This window comes from Cricetulus griseus, chromosome 2, assembly GCF_003668045.3.
Source record: "Cricetulus griseus strain 17A/GY chromosome 2, alternate assembly CriGri-PICRH-1.0, whole genome shotgun sequence".
NCBI lineage: Eukaryota > Metazoa > Chordata > Mammalia > Rodentia > Cricetidae > Cricetulus > Cricetulus griseus.
In genome coordinates, this window is record NC_048595.1 from 71,917,778 (window position 1) to 71,932,505 (window position 14,728).

At 39.8% G+C, this 14,728-nt stretch overlaps 1 protein-coding gene across 1 annotated transcript; it reads left to right on the top strand.

Moving 5' to 3' along the window:
• Positions 1-1,643: 1,643 nt before the first annotated feature.
• Positions 1,644-2,437, top strand: LOC103162476 (distal membrane-arm assembly complex protein 1). Its single transcript, XM_027400225.2, has 2 exons — positions 1,644-1,937; positions 2,151-2,437. Exons 1-2 carry the CDS (start codon positions 1,691-1,693, stop codon positions 2,213-2,215), a joined length of 312 nt encoding a protein of 103 aa, XP_027256026.1. The 5' UTR covers positions 1,644-1,690; the 3' UTR covers positions 2,216-2,437.
• Positions 2,438-14,728: the final 12,291 nt, after the last annotated feature.

The following is a 14,728-nucleotide window of genomic DNA, read 5'->3' on the forward strand; positions in this document are numbered from 1 at the left end:
CAGAATGGATGCAAAAACAGGACCTATATTTTTGTTACATCCAAGAAACATACCTCAACATCAAAAACAGAGATTACCTCAGGATACAGGGGTCATGGAAAAAGATATTCCAAGTAAAGGTACTTAAGAAACAAGTTGGCATTATAATATCTAGAAAAATATACTTCAAACCAAAACTAATCAGACAAGACCCTGGAAGACACTACATATTCACCAAAAGAATAATCCATTAAATGGCAATTCAATTCTTAAAATCTATGCTTCAAATCCAAGAGCAACCACTTTTTTAAAAGAAACACTACAACAGTTATTCACATATGGTCCCTTATCCATTGATAGTGGGAGACATCAATATACCACTCAAATCAATAGGGAAGTCATGTAAACTAAAAAGAAAATGCTGGAGCTAACTGACATTATAAACCAAGTGGACCTAACGATTGTTTATAGAATATATCACCCAAACACAAAAGAACAAATATTATTCCTTGTGCCTCATGGAAATGTCTTCAAAACTGACTACATACTGAGACACACAGCAAGTCTCAACAGAAACAAGAAAACTGAAATAATTCTCTGCATCCTATCATACCACCATGGAATAAATCTGGATATCAACAGAGAAATGATAGGAAGATTACAAACTGATTGAAACTGCAAAATTCCCCACTGAATGAAAAATGTGTCAAGACAGAAATAAGTAAAGAAAGACTTTCTTTATTCAATGAAAGTGAATACCCACCATACCCAAACTTATGAGACATAATGAAAGTGTTTCTAAGTGGCAAGTTTCTAGCACTAAGTGCCTACATAAGAAACTGAATAGATCGCATACTAACAACTTAACTGCACACCTTAAGGTTCTAGAACAAAAATAAGAAATCACACCCAAAAGGAGTAGATGGCAAGAAATAATCAAACTTGGGGCTGATATCAATAGACTAGAAAGTAAGAGAACAATGCAAAGAATCAAATCAACTCTTGGTTCTTTGGGAGAAAACAGCATGATCAACAAAGCTTTACCAGTTTTAACTAAAAGGCAGAGAGAGACTATCCAAATTAACAAAATATGAAATGAAAAGGTGATATAACAATAGACATCAAGGAGATCTAGATGATCATAAGAATGTATTTTAAAAACCTTTACTAAGACCAATTTAGAAAATCTAAAATAAATGAATAATTTTCTCAATAGAAATTAACTTTGAGTTAATACTGATCTAGAGAGGCTGGTTTGTATCTACAGCTGTGACACCAGTTTTGCCATAAATAAAATTAGCATCGAAGAAGGGCAGAATGCACAGGATTGCAATAGTTAAGCCCTTGGGTAAGAACGTATGTAATGTAGTCTTTGATTCTAATACATCATGTCAGGACCTTAGTTTGTGTTAGTCAGGAAGCTTACAGATTCATATTTCTCCTCTAAGGAGCTGAAATCTAGACTTTCAGAAAGTAGTCTAAAACAGAGTTTCTGAAACACCGGCCTGGGGAAGCCAATGCTAAAACTCCTAGATTACAGTCTCCAAGACCTTATCCAGAGGCAATAGTTCCACCAATGATCCACCTGCCGCCTAGCACGCCGCAACTACATTTCCCAGAGGGCATGCGGCTTTTACGCCAGCGTCCTGCTTTCCGGCTGGATTTTACGTCAGTTCAAAGAAAGGGTTTGGCGCCCGTGCACCCCTGTAACATGGGTTCCTCCTTCTCCGCTGCTGCTTCCACCGCTGTCCCCGCTAACACATCCCCACCCGCGGAAGCCGCCGCGCCGCCCTCCCCTCCACAGGATTCGGCTTTTAAAAACTGCTGGAGCTGTCGCTTGCTTTCCGGGTCCGCGCTCTTGGGGTCCGGCGCTTACGTCTATTTGGTGGCCAGGAGGCCCATGAAGCTTGGAATCCCACCGCAACCAGGCAACATAGCCCAGATGGTCCTCGGCATCAGTGAGCCGGGTTTGGGGAGGGGGGGAGGCTGGAGAGCTGGGAAAAGGTGGGGGTGGGAGGGGGAGCGGGGCTGCCTTTCTCCCTCACTGTCCTGTAAGATCTGCGTTTCAGCAATGCCGTAGTTAAATAAAATGCCGCATGTGGAGCGCTAGGTAAACGAATATGCAATATACCAAAGGTCGCCTTCTCCCCCCCTCTTTTTTTTTCCTTTAGGTATTGCCTGTTGGGGTGTAGTTATCCTGACAGACCCGAAAGGGAAGGCCTACCGAGTTGTTTGAAAGCACCAGCAGATACTTGCTGTCTCCATTTCCTGGCTGCACGGCAGAAAGAGCAAGCATTGTGTTGGTGGATATTCTTTGCAGATGTGGACAGAGATGCGCTTCATTTTAAGACGTGCCAAGAAGACTGTGACAACATGAACTGCCATTCTTTGGCTCTGGATGTTTACAGTTTTCTCCTCTCAGGTTATAAAGGGGCAAATAAATCCCTTGAAAGCAAAAGTGGTTCTGTGCCTTGTCTAGAGAGGTTGTGCGCAGTGCAAATTTTACTGAACGATAACAGTTTTAAGAAAATATTAAAGTGGAGGAAATGATAGGCCAATGGTGAAACAAGCTATTTTATTATTATAGTAAGTAGATCTTTTTTGTTTTTCTAAATGTATCAGTAGCTGTTGACAACCTAATCCAGGAAGGGTATATGAAATTAGATTTGTACTTTTTCATGCTTTCCAAAGTAGCTTTAACTCCTTCACTCAGTGAGAGCTGCTGATTTGTTATTTATTGCTAGACCTTGAAACCAACTGGTGGGTTTGCTTTGGTGGTTCATGATCACAGTAACTGAGCAAAAAGATTTCCTTCCTGGTTCTGTCCTTCACAGCTGGGGTAGTACCAAAGATTCAGGAGTTACCTTTATCCACCAAATGTCAATACATAAGAATAATCATAAATACCAAAATATTTTAGAAAAATTCAAAAGAAAATCTGTTGATGGTTTTGCCCATAGGTATTATAAATATTTTAGATTGGAATTGGGATGATTTTGAGATAAAGGCTTAAAAACATTATAAGAGATGTGTGTGTGCTTGCTGTCAGGGCTTGGTTTCTTGGGTTTTCTCTAAAATACTGAGTTGCTTGGGCAAAATTATGTTTAAGTGGTCTTCAAATTAGAAGGGTACTATTAATTCAGTACCAATTAGTAAGGTTTCAATACTATGTTGACCAAGTATTTTACTTTAATTTTTTGACAATTTTATATGTCTATTTAAAATATTTTGTCCATACTTCCACTGTTATCTTTTCCTCTCTCTCTCTCCCTCCCTCCCTCTCTTTCTCTCTCTCTCCCTCCCTCCCTCTCTCTTCCCCTCCCTCCTTCCCTCCCTCCCTCTCTCTCCCTCTCTCTGTCTCTCTCTCCCCCTTCCTCTCTGTTTCTCTCTCCCTCTCTCTCTCCCCCTTCCTCTCTGTTTCTCCCTCCCTCCCTCTCTCTCCCCTTCCCCCCCTCCCTCCCTCTCTCTCCCCCTCCCTCCCTCTCTGTCTCCTTCCTCCCTCTCTCTCTCCCCTTCCTCTCTCTCTCCCCCTCCCTCTCCTCTCTCTCTCCCCTCCCTCCCTCCTCTCTTCTTCCTCCTCCTCTCTCCCCCTTCCTCCCTCTCTCTCCCCTTCCTCCCTCTCTCTCCCCCTCCCTCCCTCCCTTTCTCCCCCTCCTCCCTCTCTCCCCTTCCTCCCTCTCTCCCTCTCTCTCTCTCTCTCTCTCTCTCTCTCTCTCTCTCTCTCCCCCCTTCCCTCCCTCCCTTCCCCGCACTGAGTTTAATTAGGATCACTTGCATAACATAGATGGGAGGTGGGACTATGAATTTTTTTGTTTCTGGGTACATCTGAAAAAAAATTATAGTAAGTGTGTTAACAGTCTCCTGATATATTTATTTATTAGTGTTTCGTTTTTCTCAACCTGACATAAGCTAGACTTACATGGGAAGAGAAACCTCAATTTAAAAGAATACCTTTATCACTTTGCCTGTGGGCAAATCTGTGGGGCATTTTCTTGATTAATGATTATGTGGGAGGGTCCAGCCCACTATGGGTAATAGCACCTGTGGGTAGGTAGTCCTGGAGAGTGTAAGAAAGCAAGATGAGAAAGCTAGGGGAAGCAAATCAGTAAGCAGCACTCCTCCAAGGTATCTGCTTCAGTTCCTGCCTCCAAGTTCCTGCTCTGAGTTCCCATGTTGGCTTCCCTGATGAAAGACTGTAACCTGTAAGCCAAATAAACCCTTTCCTCCCTAAAGCTCTTGGTTGTAATGTTTTATCACAGTGATGGAAACCCTAAGACAAATAGTATATTTGAAAATAATGTATATACTTTGGTTTAAAATGTTACTGGTAAAAATGTTTCTATTCATCTTAACCTTTAGCATGTCATATATTTGGGGATTTTGTTTTTAGTTTGTTTTCCTGAGGAGGGCCTTACCTTAGAGTTGATAGCTGCTAACTGTCCAGGGTGGTAGTTACTGAAAGTTGGGTGACTATAGTTTTTCAAAGTGGAAATTTACCATATAGATGGTACTTTACATCAAGTATTTCTCAATGCAATGCTCTTTGATAGCATCATATTCAGAGGACACCTTGAAGCCTGGGAAGTAATCTCACAAACCCAGAAGCTGTTTTATCAACTAAACTTGTAAGAGTCTCAATCATTTATTGACACTTAAACCAAGTTTCTAATTCTTTACCAGTAGTTTTCCATCTTGAGGAACCCCTGTCTTTAGTGAAACAAAAGTAGAGATTCTAGCCATTAAATGTTTTATCACGAGATTAAAGCAATTGTGTCACATTTACAAGTTCTACTTTTAATATTACTTGCTATTTTTAACGCATCTTCATTTACTCTTTCTATTGAAATCTTGAACCCCTTCAAGTCCCTAAGAAGGGGTGGAATCAGTTTCCTCTACATGAGTCACAAAATTCATAATGGATTTTGAAATGATGAATTACTTTTATTATTCTTTCCCGAAATCCATCAGAGGAATCTGTGTGGCATCTATAACAGCTCCTAAATAAGACTTGAAAGTCCAAGTAATACTACATCTGCATTACAGTTTGTTGGTTAACAAGTGCATTGTCATTAAAAGGAATCTAAGGGCTTAAAATATCCAGTAAGCTATGTTGTAAGCAAATGTGCTAATATCCAGCTGTGTTCCCTTTATAGAGGAAGGAGTAGATGCAGCATGATTCTTAAAGCCCCTGCAATGTTCAGAATGGTAATTGAGTGTCACCTTCACTTTAAGGTGCCAGCTTCATTTACGCATAATGAGAATCAGCCTGTGCTTTGAAGCTTTCACACTTTGAAGGTGGGAATTGTCTTCTCTGCAGCTATGAACATTCTAGATAGCATTTCCCAATATAAGGATATGTGTTGAATGTCTTATTTATTGCAGCCACTATTATCATTTACTCTAGATAAATCTAAGGATCCTCATTAGCTTCTTTCAGTAGCACTTGCTATTTCACCTTGCAATAAATTCATGAACCAAGCTCTCCTGACTTTAAATTTTTCTTCTGAGGATTCCTGGTCCATTAGGGTTCATAGAATTTAACAGAAGGCTAATGCCTTGTTGTGGCCTAGGTTTTGTCTTAGAGAAATGTAGCTGGCTTGATCATCCATCCAGAGGATAAAATTTCTTCACAACAGCAACAGGCTGTTTTCCTTCCTTAAGTTGCAGGAGTAAGTTGCCTTTTCATTTACAACATGGCTTGAAGTTTGTTGTGTGTCTAACTTTCTGCCTATTGTGGCTTTCTATATGCTTTTGTCATAAAGACTGGTCATTTCTATCTTTTAATTAAAGTGGTAGTTAGTGAGACTCTCACTTGAAGTGTTAAGCATTCTGAGGGTTATTAAACTAATTTCAATTTCATGTTTCAGAATAAATAGGCTGGGGAGTGGAGTAAGGTGTACAATGACAGAGCAATCTGTTCATTTTTTCAGTGAAATTTAAGGTGCCTCAAAAATTATTGTCATAACACTAAGATCACAAGTCATAAAAAATGTTAATAATGAAAACTTTAAGGCACTGGAGATGAAGCTCGTTGACAGAGTGCTTGCCTGCCATGAAGGGAAGGTTGGGTTCTGTCTCTAGTACTATGTAACATGAGTGTGGTATCATACAACTGTAATCTCAGCAAGGTTCAAGGTCATCCTTGGGTATGTAAAGTTTATAGCCAGCCTGGTAAACATGAACTCTTACTCAAAACTATAGGGTTGAGATAAGCAAATCGCCAAATGTGGCCCAAACACATTAAGTAAGCATATGCTATTGAAAATAGCATGTATAGATCTGCTCAGAATAGGGCTGTCATGAACTCAAGTGTTACAATGCAATGTCTAAGCTGAATCTTGTTGAGCTATTAAGAGCATGTACTGATGATCTTGCCGAGAACCTGAGTTTGGGTCCCAGCACCAGCATCAGGTGTCACAACCTCCTAACATTCCAGCTCAGAGGGATCTGAAGCCACTGAGCTCCATGTGTCTCCATGAGCTACATATGTGCATGCACACACACAACTAAAACCATCCTTTAAAAATGCAGTATCTCACAGTACAATGAAGAGGAAAAAGGTAGGCCTGGGCCAGAGTACCATTTAGACACTTTAATGCCTTTGAGTTTGTATGCTTGAATATGTTTTTTCCCATTGAACCAGTGAACTTTCCTATTCACAAGGTTCATTTGTATCTGAAGTAGGAGCCTCAGGAATACTGCCAGTTGATTTGACAACATAATACATGCTGCTCTTAAATGTATTTTCAGGGCAATTCTCTGCACAAGTATCTCACAAACTCGGCTTGGTTTCAACTGATCTGTTGATACCACTGCATCAATCAAGTCACTACTTCTCAAGTCGATAGAATGAATGGAAAGCAAATGTGTGTTAAAAAGCTGCTTTTTTTTTTTTTTTTTTTTTTGTGACAGATAAATCGCTGCCTTGACCTAATGATTCTGTAGGTGATTGGGTCACAGAATCAGAGGTGAGACCCATCATTACACATCATTCTGAGTTATTCTGAGCCTCAGCCTTAAGTATGTCACCCTTCTAAAAGATATGTCTGATAGTCTTATTCAGCAATTTTTCATTCAGATGTAAAAGGAAGAGCCAAAGGGATGGATGTTAAATGCAGCAGAATCACTAAAAATGTCTGGTCAGTTCTACGACAAAATTTGTATTGGCTCTTGATAGACAGGATTTCATGATCACAATTTTCTATTCCCATGGTACACACACACATTCTCATAGTTAATTCAGCCACATAGCACAGTAGGTACTACAAGGAAGGGACTTGCAGTCATAATATAGTTGTGATCAGCTGACCTAAAAACAAGATTGCCCAGATGAGCCAGTCATAGTAGCTCATTAAGTCTTGGTTTGTGTGTTACAGACAAGGGAGTCAGAGATTAAAAGGATGGGGGTTATTCCGTGTTCTGCAAGTTCTTTGGTGGCTCTGGTGAAATTAAACATACCCATGAACTCCATGTGGAAACCTCCTATTACGGAATGTATACATGAAGTTGATAAGACTAATCTAGTTGACACCAGAAATGATAACTTTCAGTTCTACAAGAACTCAATTCTCATTACTAACAATCAACTTGGAAGAAGACCTGGTGAGATCCAAGAACCACAGCTCAGCTGAAATCCTATCCACAGTCTTGTGAGAATTAGCAAATTCTTGCTGTAAAGCTGAAACCATAAATTGTTTCTTAAATGTATATGGGGGCTTTGCCTGTGTATACATATGTGCACCATGTGTTCCCGATGCCTGCAGAGTCTAAAAGAGGAAATTAGATTCCTAGGAACTGGTATTTCGGATGGTTGTGAACCACCAGTAGTGTGCTAGAAATCAAACCTGAATCTTGGAAGAGCACCCAATACTGTTAATGTGTGAGACATCTTTCCAGCACCAATAAGTAGAACAAGTACTGAAACAAGAATACACCCTATAGAAATAAAGAGTGGACCAATCTGAGAAACAACAGCACAAATTGTAGCAGGCGTGCACGTTATCGTCTCCTTCACGTTCCTATCCTAGGGTCTACACTTCCAGGGAAGGCACATGTTCTTGGAATCCCATTTTACCCCAAATTCAGTCTGTCCTAAATAGATGTCTAAGATGTAGGGGTATATGTGGGAGTTAAAGTGCTCCTTCTGTTGAAAGATTGACTCTCTGAAACACATGTTCCACTGGTGGTGCCATCCCTGAAACTGCTCTGATCTGATTTAGCTTTAATCAATCATTATCACTTTGTTAGCATCCTGTTTTGGAGACATCAGCTAGTCCAACCATATTACTTTCCATGTTTCCCCAGGGTTTTGACATGGCCTCCCTATTTTCCTTATGTTCTATTTTGGGAGGCCTATTAAACAGTCTCTCAAGAGCTACTCTCCTACCTAACAGTAGTAGATGGCATGCTAAATTAAATCCCTATCCTATTTTAAGTATCATGATGTAGTGACCGTGACAACAGGATTGAACAGTGTTTATTTGTCATTAGAGTCATTTTCTTCCACTATGTTTTCCTTGAGTGAAATTTATTTACTTATTGTGTATTGTTTTGAGACAGGTTTTCATACTATGTAGCCTATGCTAGACTAACTCATCATCTATGTTTTGAACTACAGATATGTGCACCATACCTGGCTCTTGGCTAACTACTTTTTCTGTTTCTGTTTTTGTTTTTTTTCTATCAGCCTTTACACTATAAAATATAGAATTAAAAATTTTAGTTTTTTTTTTCTTTTTGCAAGTCATTATGCTAACGTTTTCTGTCGTGTCTATCTCGACCAGCAAGAGAAACACGACCACGACTCTTAGTCCAGCAGTTTATTCAGGAACCTTGTACATTAGCTTCTTCTCTCAGCTTCTACCTTTCCCAGCCCCCGAAAGCCCTTAAGTAGATGATCAGTGCCCAATCAGCTCATGCCATCTGGCAATCCTGGATAGGCCACAGAAGGAGGAAGCGCGCCAGATGCCTCAAGCACTTCCAAATAAGGCTTGTTTACAGCTAAGCTCGGACTACCTGGCATCCAGCCAGGCGCCATCTTAGGGCTATGGCTCTCCACAGTGTTCCATGAACTGATTCATTTTATCCTCTTAGGCACACTGTTTACAGATGAGATCACCAAGTCCTGGAGAAGTAAACCATTTGCCCAAAGAAGTTCTCAATAACTCTTTGGTGACTTGGCTGAAGTACTAAGAGTATTGACATGATCGTTTTCTTAGCATCTGACATAATTTGGATTTCTGATGTCCTCTAAAGGTCTCTGTGCTACAGGATTCATGTCCTGTGGAGCCTACTGGTGTCATTACAGAGTTTTCTCTCAAAAGGAATGAGAAGATGAGATTGTTTTTTCTACCATGCTGTTCCTGGCCTGTGAAATAAACAGGCCTCCTTGAAGCTGCACTGTCACAACATGATACACTAAGCTGCCACAGGCTCAGAACCAGAGAGACAATTAGACCCCTTCCAGAGGATTATTGGCAGAGGACAATTGCTGGAAGAGGAATTATTGTTCTTTATTAAGGCAGTGACCACTGGTGGGCTTCTCATGCTCCAGTCAATGACCCCCACACCCATATATTTATGGGCAATTTTAACCATTTTTAGTGGGTTATCAAAGGGAAAAAAATCTATAAAGTTGAAAAGACGGCATGTTGGGGAGACATGAGACTTGGAAAGATGAAATTAGGCATAGATATATTTCATTGTACACATCTATAAAATATCCAGAATAAAAGACTGCAGTATCTGACTGCAACTGGCAAAGTCTGAAATGCCTTTCATTTATGGACCCTACATCTTTTTTATCTTCAGCTGGTTCTGTTTCCTGACTTCTCTTTTACATATTTTATCTTCTAACTACTCTTTCTTAGCAAAGAAGGAGCCCTCTGAATGTTTTGCATAGTTATTCATTTAGGATAGAATATCCCACTTCACCCAATTATTCTCTCTTGTCCTTTAACACCCCACCCAAATATCACTTCTTCCATGAAGCCTTCTCTAAATAAGTCTCCTCTCTTACCTTTAAAAATACCCAACAATTAATTTTATACTGACTTGTATAATCACATTGAAAAGATTGTCTTGTTACTATTTGGTTATGCATCTGCTCCTCCCCACTTATTGTGAAATTCTGAAGAAGCAGACTGACTTAGTGTTGACTTCATGTTTCCCATTCTCAGTATGTAAGGAAAGTAGGCTGTGTTCATTAAATAGTTGAGAGAGCAAATAGAGAACTGAACAAATGAGTGAGAACAAAGAGAAATTACTTGTTACTTTTGATAACTTTAGTATATTTCAGTAGTTCTTGAGCTTGGATGTGGCAGTGTCAGTCAGCATTGCCTAAGACAGAACTGACAGGATGTGTAAATTCTCAGACTCTTGCCATATTAATTGCTAAGTCAGAAGTCCTAAGAGTAGAACTCACATATCTGTAGTTCAGTTATCCTTCACGTGTACCTGAACCTTTCCTATCTGAACAGCATATTCAGTATAATATGTTGAAAGGATCACATGATTGAAGCCACAGACCATCCATTTTTAATATGCTTTTAGGAAAATCAGATACAATTTCAGAACCTAAATTTTATTCTATAAAAGTTAGGTGATCAGATGATATAATTGTTTTATTTTCCTTTCACCAAAAAGATTCTCTCTCATGATCTTTGTTTTGAAAATAAGTTATACTACTTGGTTGCAGAGACAGGTGGAGCAAAAAGAAAAACAAGACAAAAATCTCTCAAGTAGCACTCTGCAATTATCATTGAAAACTGCCATTAAAACCAAGAAATTGTTGGCCTATCATCCACCCTGATGACCCTGTATCTACAAGCACCATTTTTTTTTCCCATAGGAACTCAGTGGTGTACCTAGCTAACTAAACAATTCTTTAGGGGAGGGAGTTGGGCTTTTGTGATTCTTTTATGATCTGACCAAGTTCTGAAAGTGAAACATGGCTATATGCTCCTGGCTGTCACAGGCATTTAACAATATGAGAAGTTAGAATTAGTGGTGACGCTGAGAGTGTATCTGAACATCCAAGTGTGCACATGTGGGGCAGAGAGGGGGTGCCCCTTTCTATTTCCCAAGAAATCTTTCTTCAGTTTTAAACTGGATCATACCAGCTTAATGATGCAAATTATATTAAACATTTTATGCTATGCAGGCAATGTATGGAGTAACAAGTTTTAGTGACAGAATATATGTTGTCAGTCAGTGTGCAAAGAAGACCAAAGAAAATGTGCATTCTTCCCTGTGCCTAGGGATATGTGAAAATACACCAATATGAATTTTAACATTAATATGTGGTTGTATGTGAAACACAGGAGTGAATTTATCAGTATAATGGGTATTAACCTGGAAACTTCTGAAGTTGAGAGAAAGCCAACATCATTTACTTCAAGGAAACACCCATTCAGATTTGCAAAATATATTACCATTTATTTAATTATATAATCATTAGGAACTGTTAAATTCCAGTGCTAAAATGCCTTATTAGGAAGCCATTTGGCTGAGACAACTTCAACATTTTTGGCTCACACATTAACAAACTGAAGTGTAATTCAGTGCAAATGCTCATATCCTAGGAAAGAATTGTTTCCAATAGCTAGTGCCAGCTAACCTCTAATTAGGATTTTCCTTGTTAATTAGGCATTTTGTTTGTCTTGCTTTCCTGAAAAACTCATGAAGACCACCCCCACCTCTGTGCACAAGCTTTGGCATGTCAGCATGGCCCAAACCATGAGTAGTTGGTTACCTGATTCATAAATTGCTTTCTTTGTAAATACACTCATTAAAAGTTTTCTGTGGCTGCAGTGCTGTTCTGAATCTCTCTTAGCAGTGAATGGCAGTTGATGCAGAGATTCATGGCTGGTCAAAGAACTGAGAACATATGCTTGGAGTGCTGAGTCTTAAACAATCCACCCTTTCCCTGTAATCAGATTGGTGAATACCCTACCTATCATCATAGAGCCTTCATTCAGTAATTGAGGGTAGCAAATGCAGAGATACACAAACAAGAACCAGGCTGAGCTCTGGGAATCCAGTTGAAGGGAGGGAGGAGGAAATGTATGAGCAAGAGAGGCCAAGATCATAATGGAGAAATCTACAGAGACAGCTGAACCAAGCACCTGGAAACTCATGAACTCCAGATCTACAACTCCAGATACTCCAGGGGACCAAACTAGACTCTCTGTATGTGGGAGACAGTGGTGAAGCTTGGACTAACAGAGGAGCCCCTGGCAGTGGGACCACTATACAAACCTGGTACATGAGCTTGTAGGAGCCCATTCCTTGTGGTGAGAGGCCATGCTCAGTCTTAATGCAAGGGAGAGGGACTAGGCCCTTCCCCAACCTATTTTGCCAGGCTATATTGACTCCTCATGGGAGCACTTACCTATGAGGAGGAGTGGACTAGGGGTGGGTTCGGGGGAGGGTTTGAGAAGGCAAGGGGGTGAGAGGGAGAACTGTGGTTTAACTGCAAACATATCAAAACATAAAAAATGGAAAAGAAATTCACCTCTTTCACACACACTTCCACACACATCCCAAGGTTTAAAATCATTGGGAAAGAACTGAAAGAAAAAACTGTGCCAGATTGGGAAGGAGGGCTGTGAAATGCTGGTTTGGGGGAATGGCAGGGACATGGTACTCATGCACTCACACAGCAGCTGCAATTCCCAATATAGAGCCTGCATGAGAATGAACCCGTAAACATTCAGTCTCTGATGAAACTACTAGAAATTGAGGGCTACTAGGGAAAAGAAAGGCATTGTCTGCAGTGATGTAGACACTGGGTAGTTATTCATGCTTCTCACGTGTGCCCAAACTATGGTCTGCTTACAACCTGTGGTCACAAAGATGAAATAAGGACAAAATAACAGGCATGTAAATAGGATGGAGACTTGATGTTAGGACTGGGTGTCAGATGAAGAAAGAGTAAGAAAGGAATAGAGTAATGGGTGGTTACAAGAACATATATGCATACAAGAAATTGGTAAAGAATAAGCTACTTTATACAATGTTTTGTATCTCTAAATTTATCTCTAACAATATATACTCTAATGTATTGGAGTATCATTTGGGGGCTCTTCTAATAGGTTACATTTTAGTGACATAGACACTAAAATAGAACATAGATGTAGATAAGGATTATTTATGTATATTATTCCTGGGAGCAAAGAAGGCAATAATTTAGCTCTTAAACAGGGACTAAAACCAAAGATGACAGTAATTCAACGGCAAAGCCCAGTTACCAGTGGACAAAGTTTGAACTCAGGGTCCACCCACCAGAAAGGTATGGTAAGGGGACATGTGTAAAGGGGAAAGGCTACCAACACCCCATGCTTGCCATCAAATAGAAATCCAGAGAATGCATTCTCAGAGTTCTTTGATTTAGTTTGCTTTAAGTAGCGTGCTGTGCAGCCGTGCTTAAAAATGTGTGACAGAGAACTGTAAAATGCCTGTCAAAACCCTTGACAAGTGAAAGACAGGCAAATTGGGAGGGGTAGGCTCACTCTCCATTTTGCCAGCCTGCAAACACCTGTTACTGAGGGAGCAAGCTGAGACACATTGGCACACGTTGGCAGCACCAGCAGGTTCAGTTCCCTCATACATTAGTGAAAGCATGATGCCCTGTAGCTTCTGCTCCAGAGTCTATTTTTTCTTCCTTCCCTGGATTGCTTTTAGAAGTGAGAAGGCAAGGTAACTCTTTACAGAATTTTTACCGTGGCTGAATTTAGCGTTGCCAAATCTTGGCATCATTCTTTTTTTAGATGGCAAAATGCATAACAATCATTTTTTCATTTCTTTTGTTTATTTGTGTGCTTTACTTTAGAATACCCACATTTAGGCATAGTTCTCACACAACAGGTGAAGACAGGAGAGTAGTTGCAGATGGCTCAGGAACTGTACAGCTACCATAGCAGGCACAGATGTGATTACATGAACTCAAACATCTGGCAACATGTGGCATGTTCTTTTTCACATTGGCTCTCAAAGAATTAGAGATGTGTCTGTTCTGAGTAGCAATCAGTTTAGGTTTCCCTTTTCTAAAGCAAAATAAAATCCACACCAAACAAACACAGAAAATGAATTCTCATGGGGGAAGTACATCATCTGATTTCAGAGGTTTAGAAGAACTTTAGCAAAAGAAGCAAAAAACAAACAAACAAACAAACAAACAAACACATGGCTGGAATTTGCCAGTGGAATGCCACTTCACCCTAAGCAAATTACTTTTTTAACCCTTGGCTGTATAGCTTGTAAAATGCAAATAGTTGTTCACCAGACTGTATGGGGGACTAATGTGCACATAGTGACTGTGATATATAAGAATGCCAATAGTTTAAATAGGGCACTCCATCTGCCCTTTTCGGCTGCTTTAAGATTCAGAATCTGGCCATACAAGGAACTGTGATCCAAATATCTGTGAATTGAAGGCTTTGTATCATACATGAATCACAGGTAGATGCCTGGGTAGAAGAAGCTTAAAACTTTTAAATCCTATAATTTGTCTAAGTCATATTTTGTTAGCAATTTTGTTTATCTCATTCCAGTATTTTACTTAGAAATGCAACTTTAAAGTAAACAACAAATGAAGCATTTAAATAGAGAAATGAAAACTCTGTCTAGAAAAAAAGTTTTCTCGTGAGGCGGTTCGAATTGGCACTGTGAAAGTGCCAGCTGCCAGTTTGTTTCATTATTATTTGGTTTAAATATATCCGCGGCTGAGGGGGAAGAGGGCGATTGACAG

What these genes read in the sequence shown, in the direction of transcription:
- LOC103162476 (XM_027400225.2), top strand. Translation starts at nt 1,691, where the DNA reads ATGGGTTCCTCCTTCTCCGCTGCTGCTTCCACCGCTGTCCCCGCTAAC. An exon ending in CCAGATGGTCCTCGGCATCA is followed by an intron (nt 1,938 to 2,150) that starts GTGAGCCGGGTT and finishes TTTTTCCTTTAG; the next exon opens with GTATTGCCTGTTGGGGTGTA.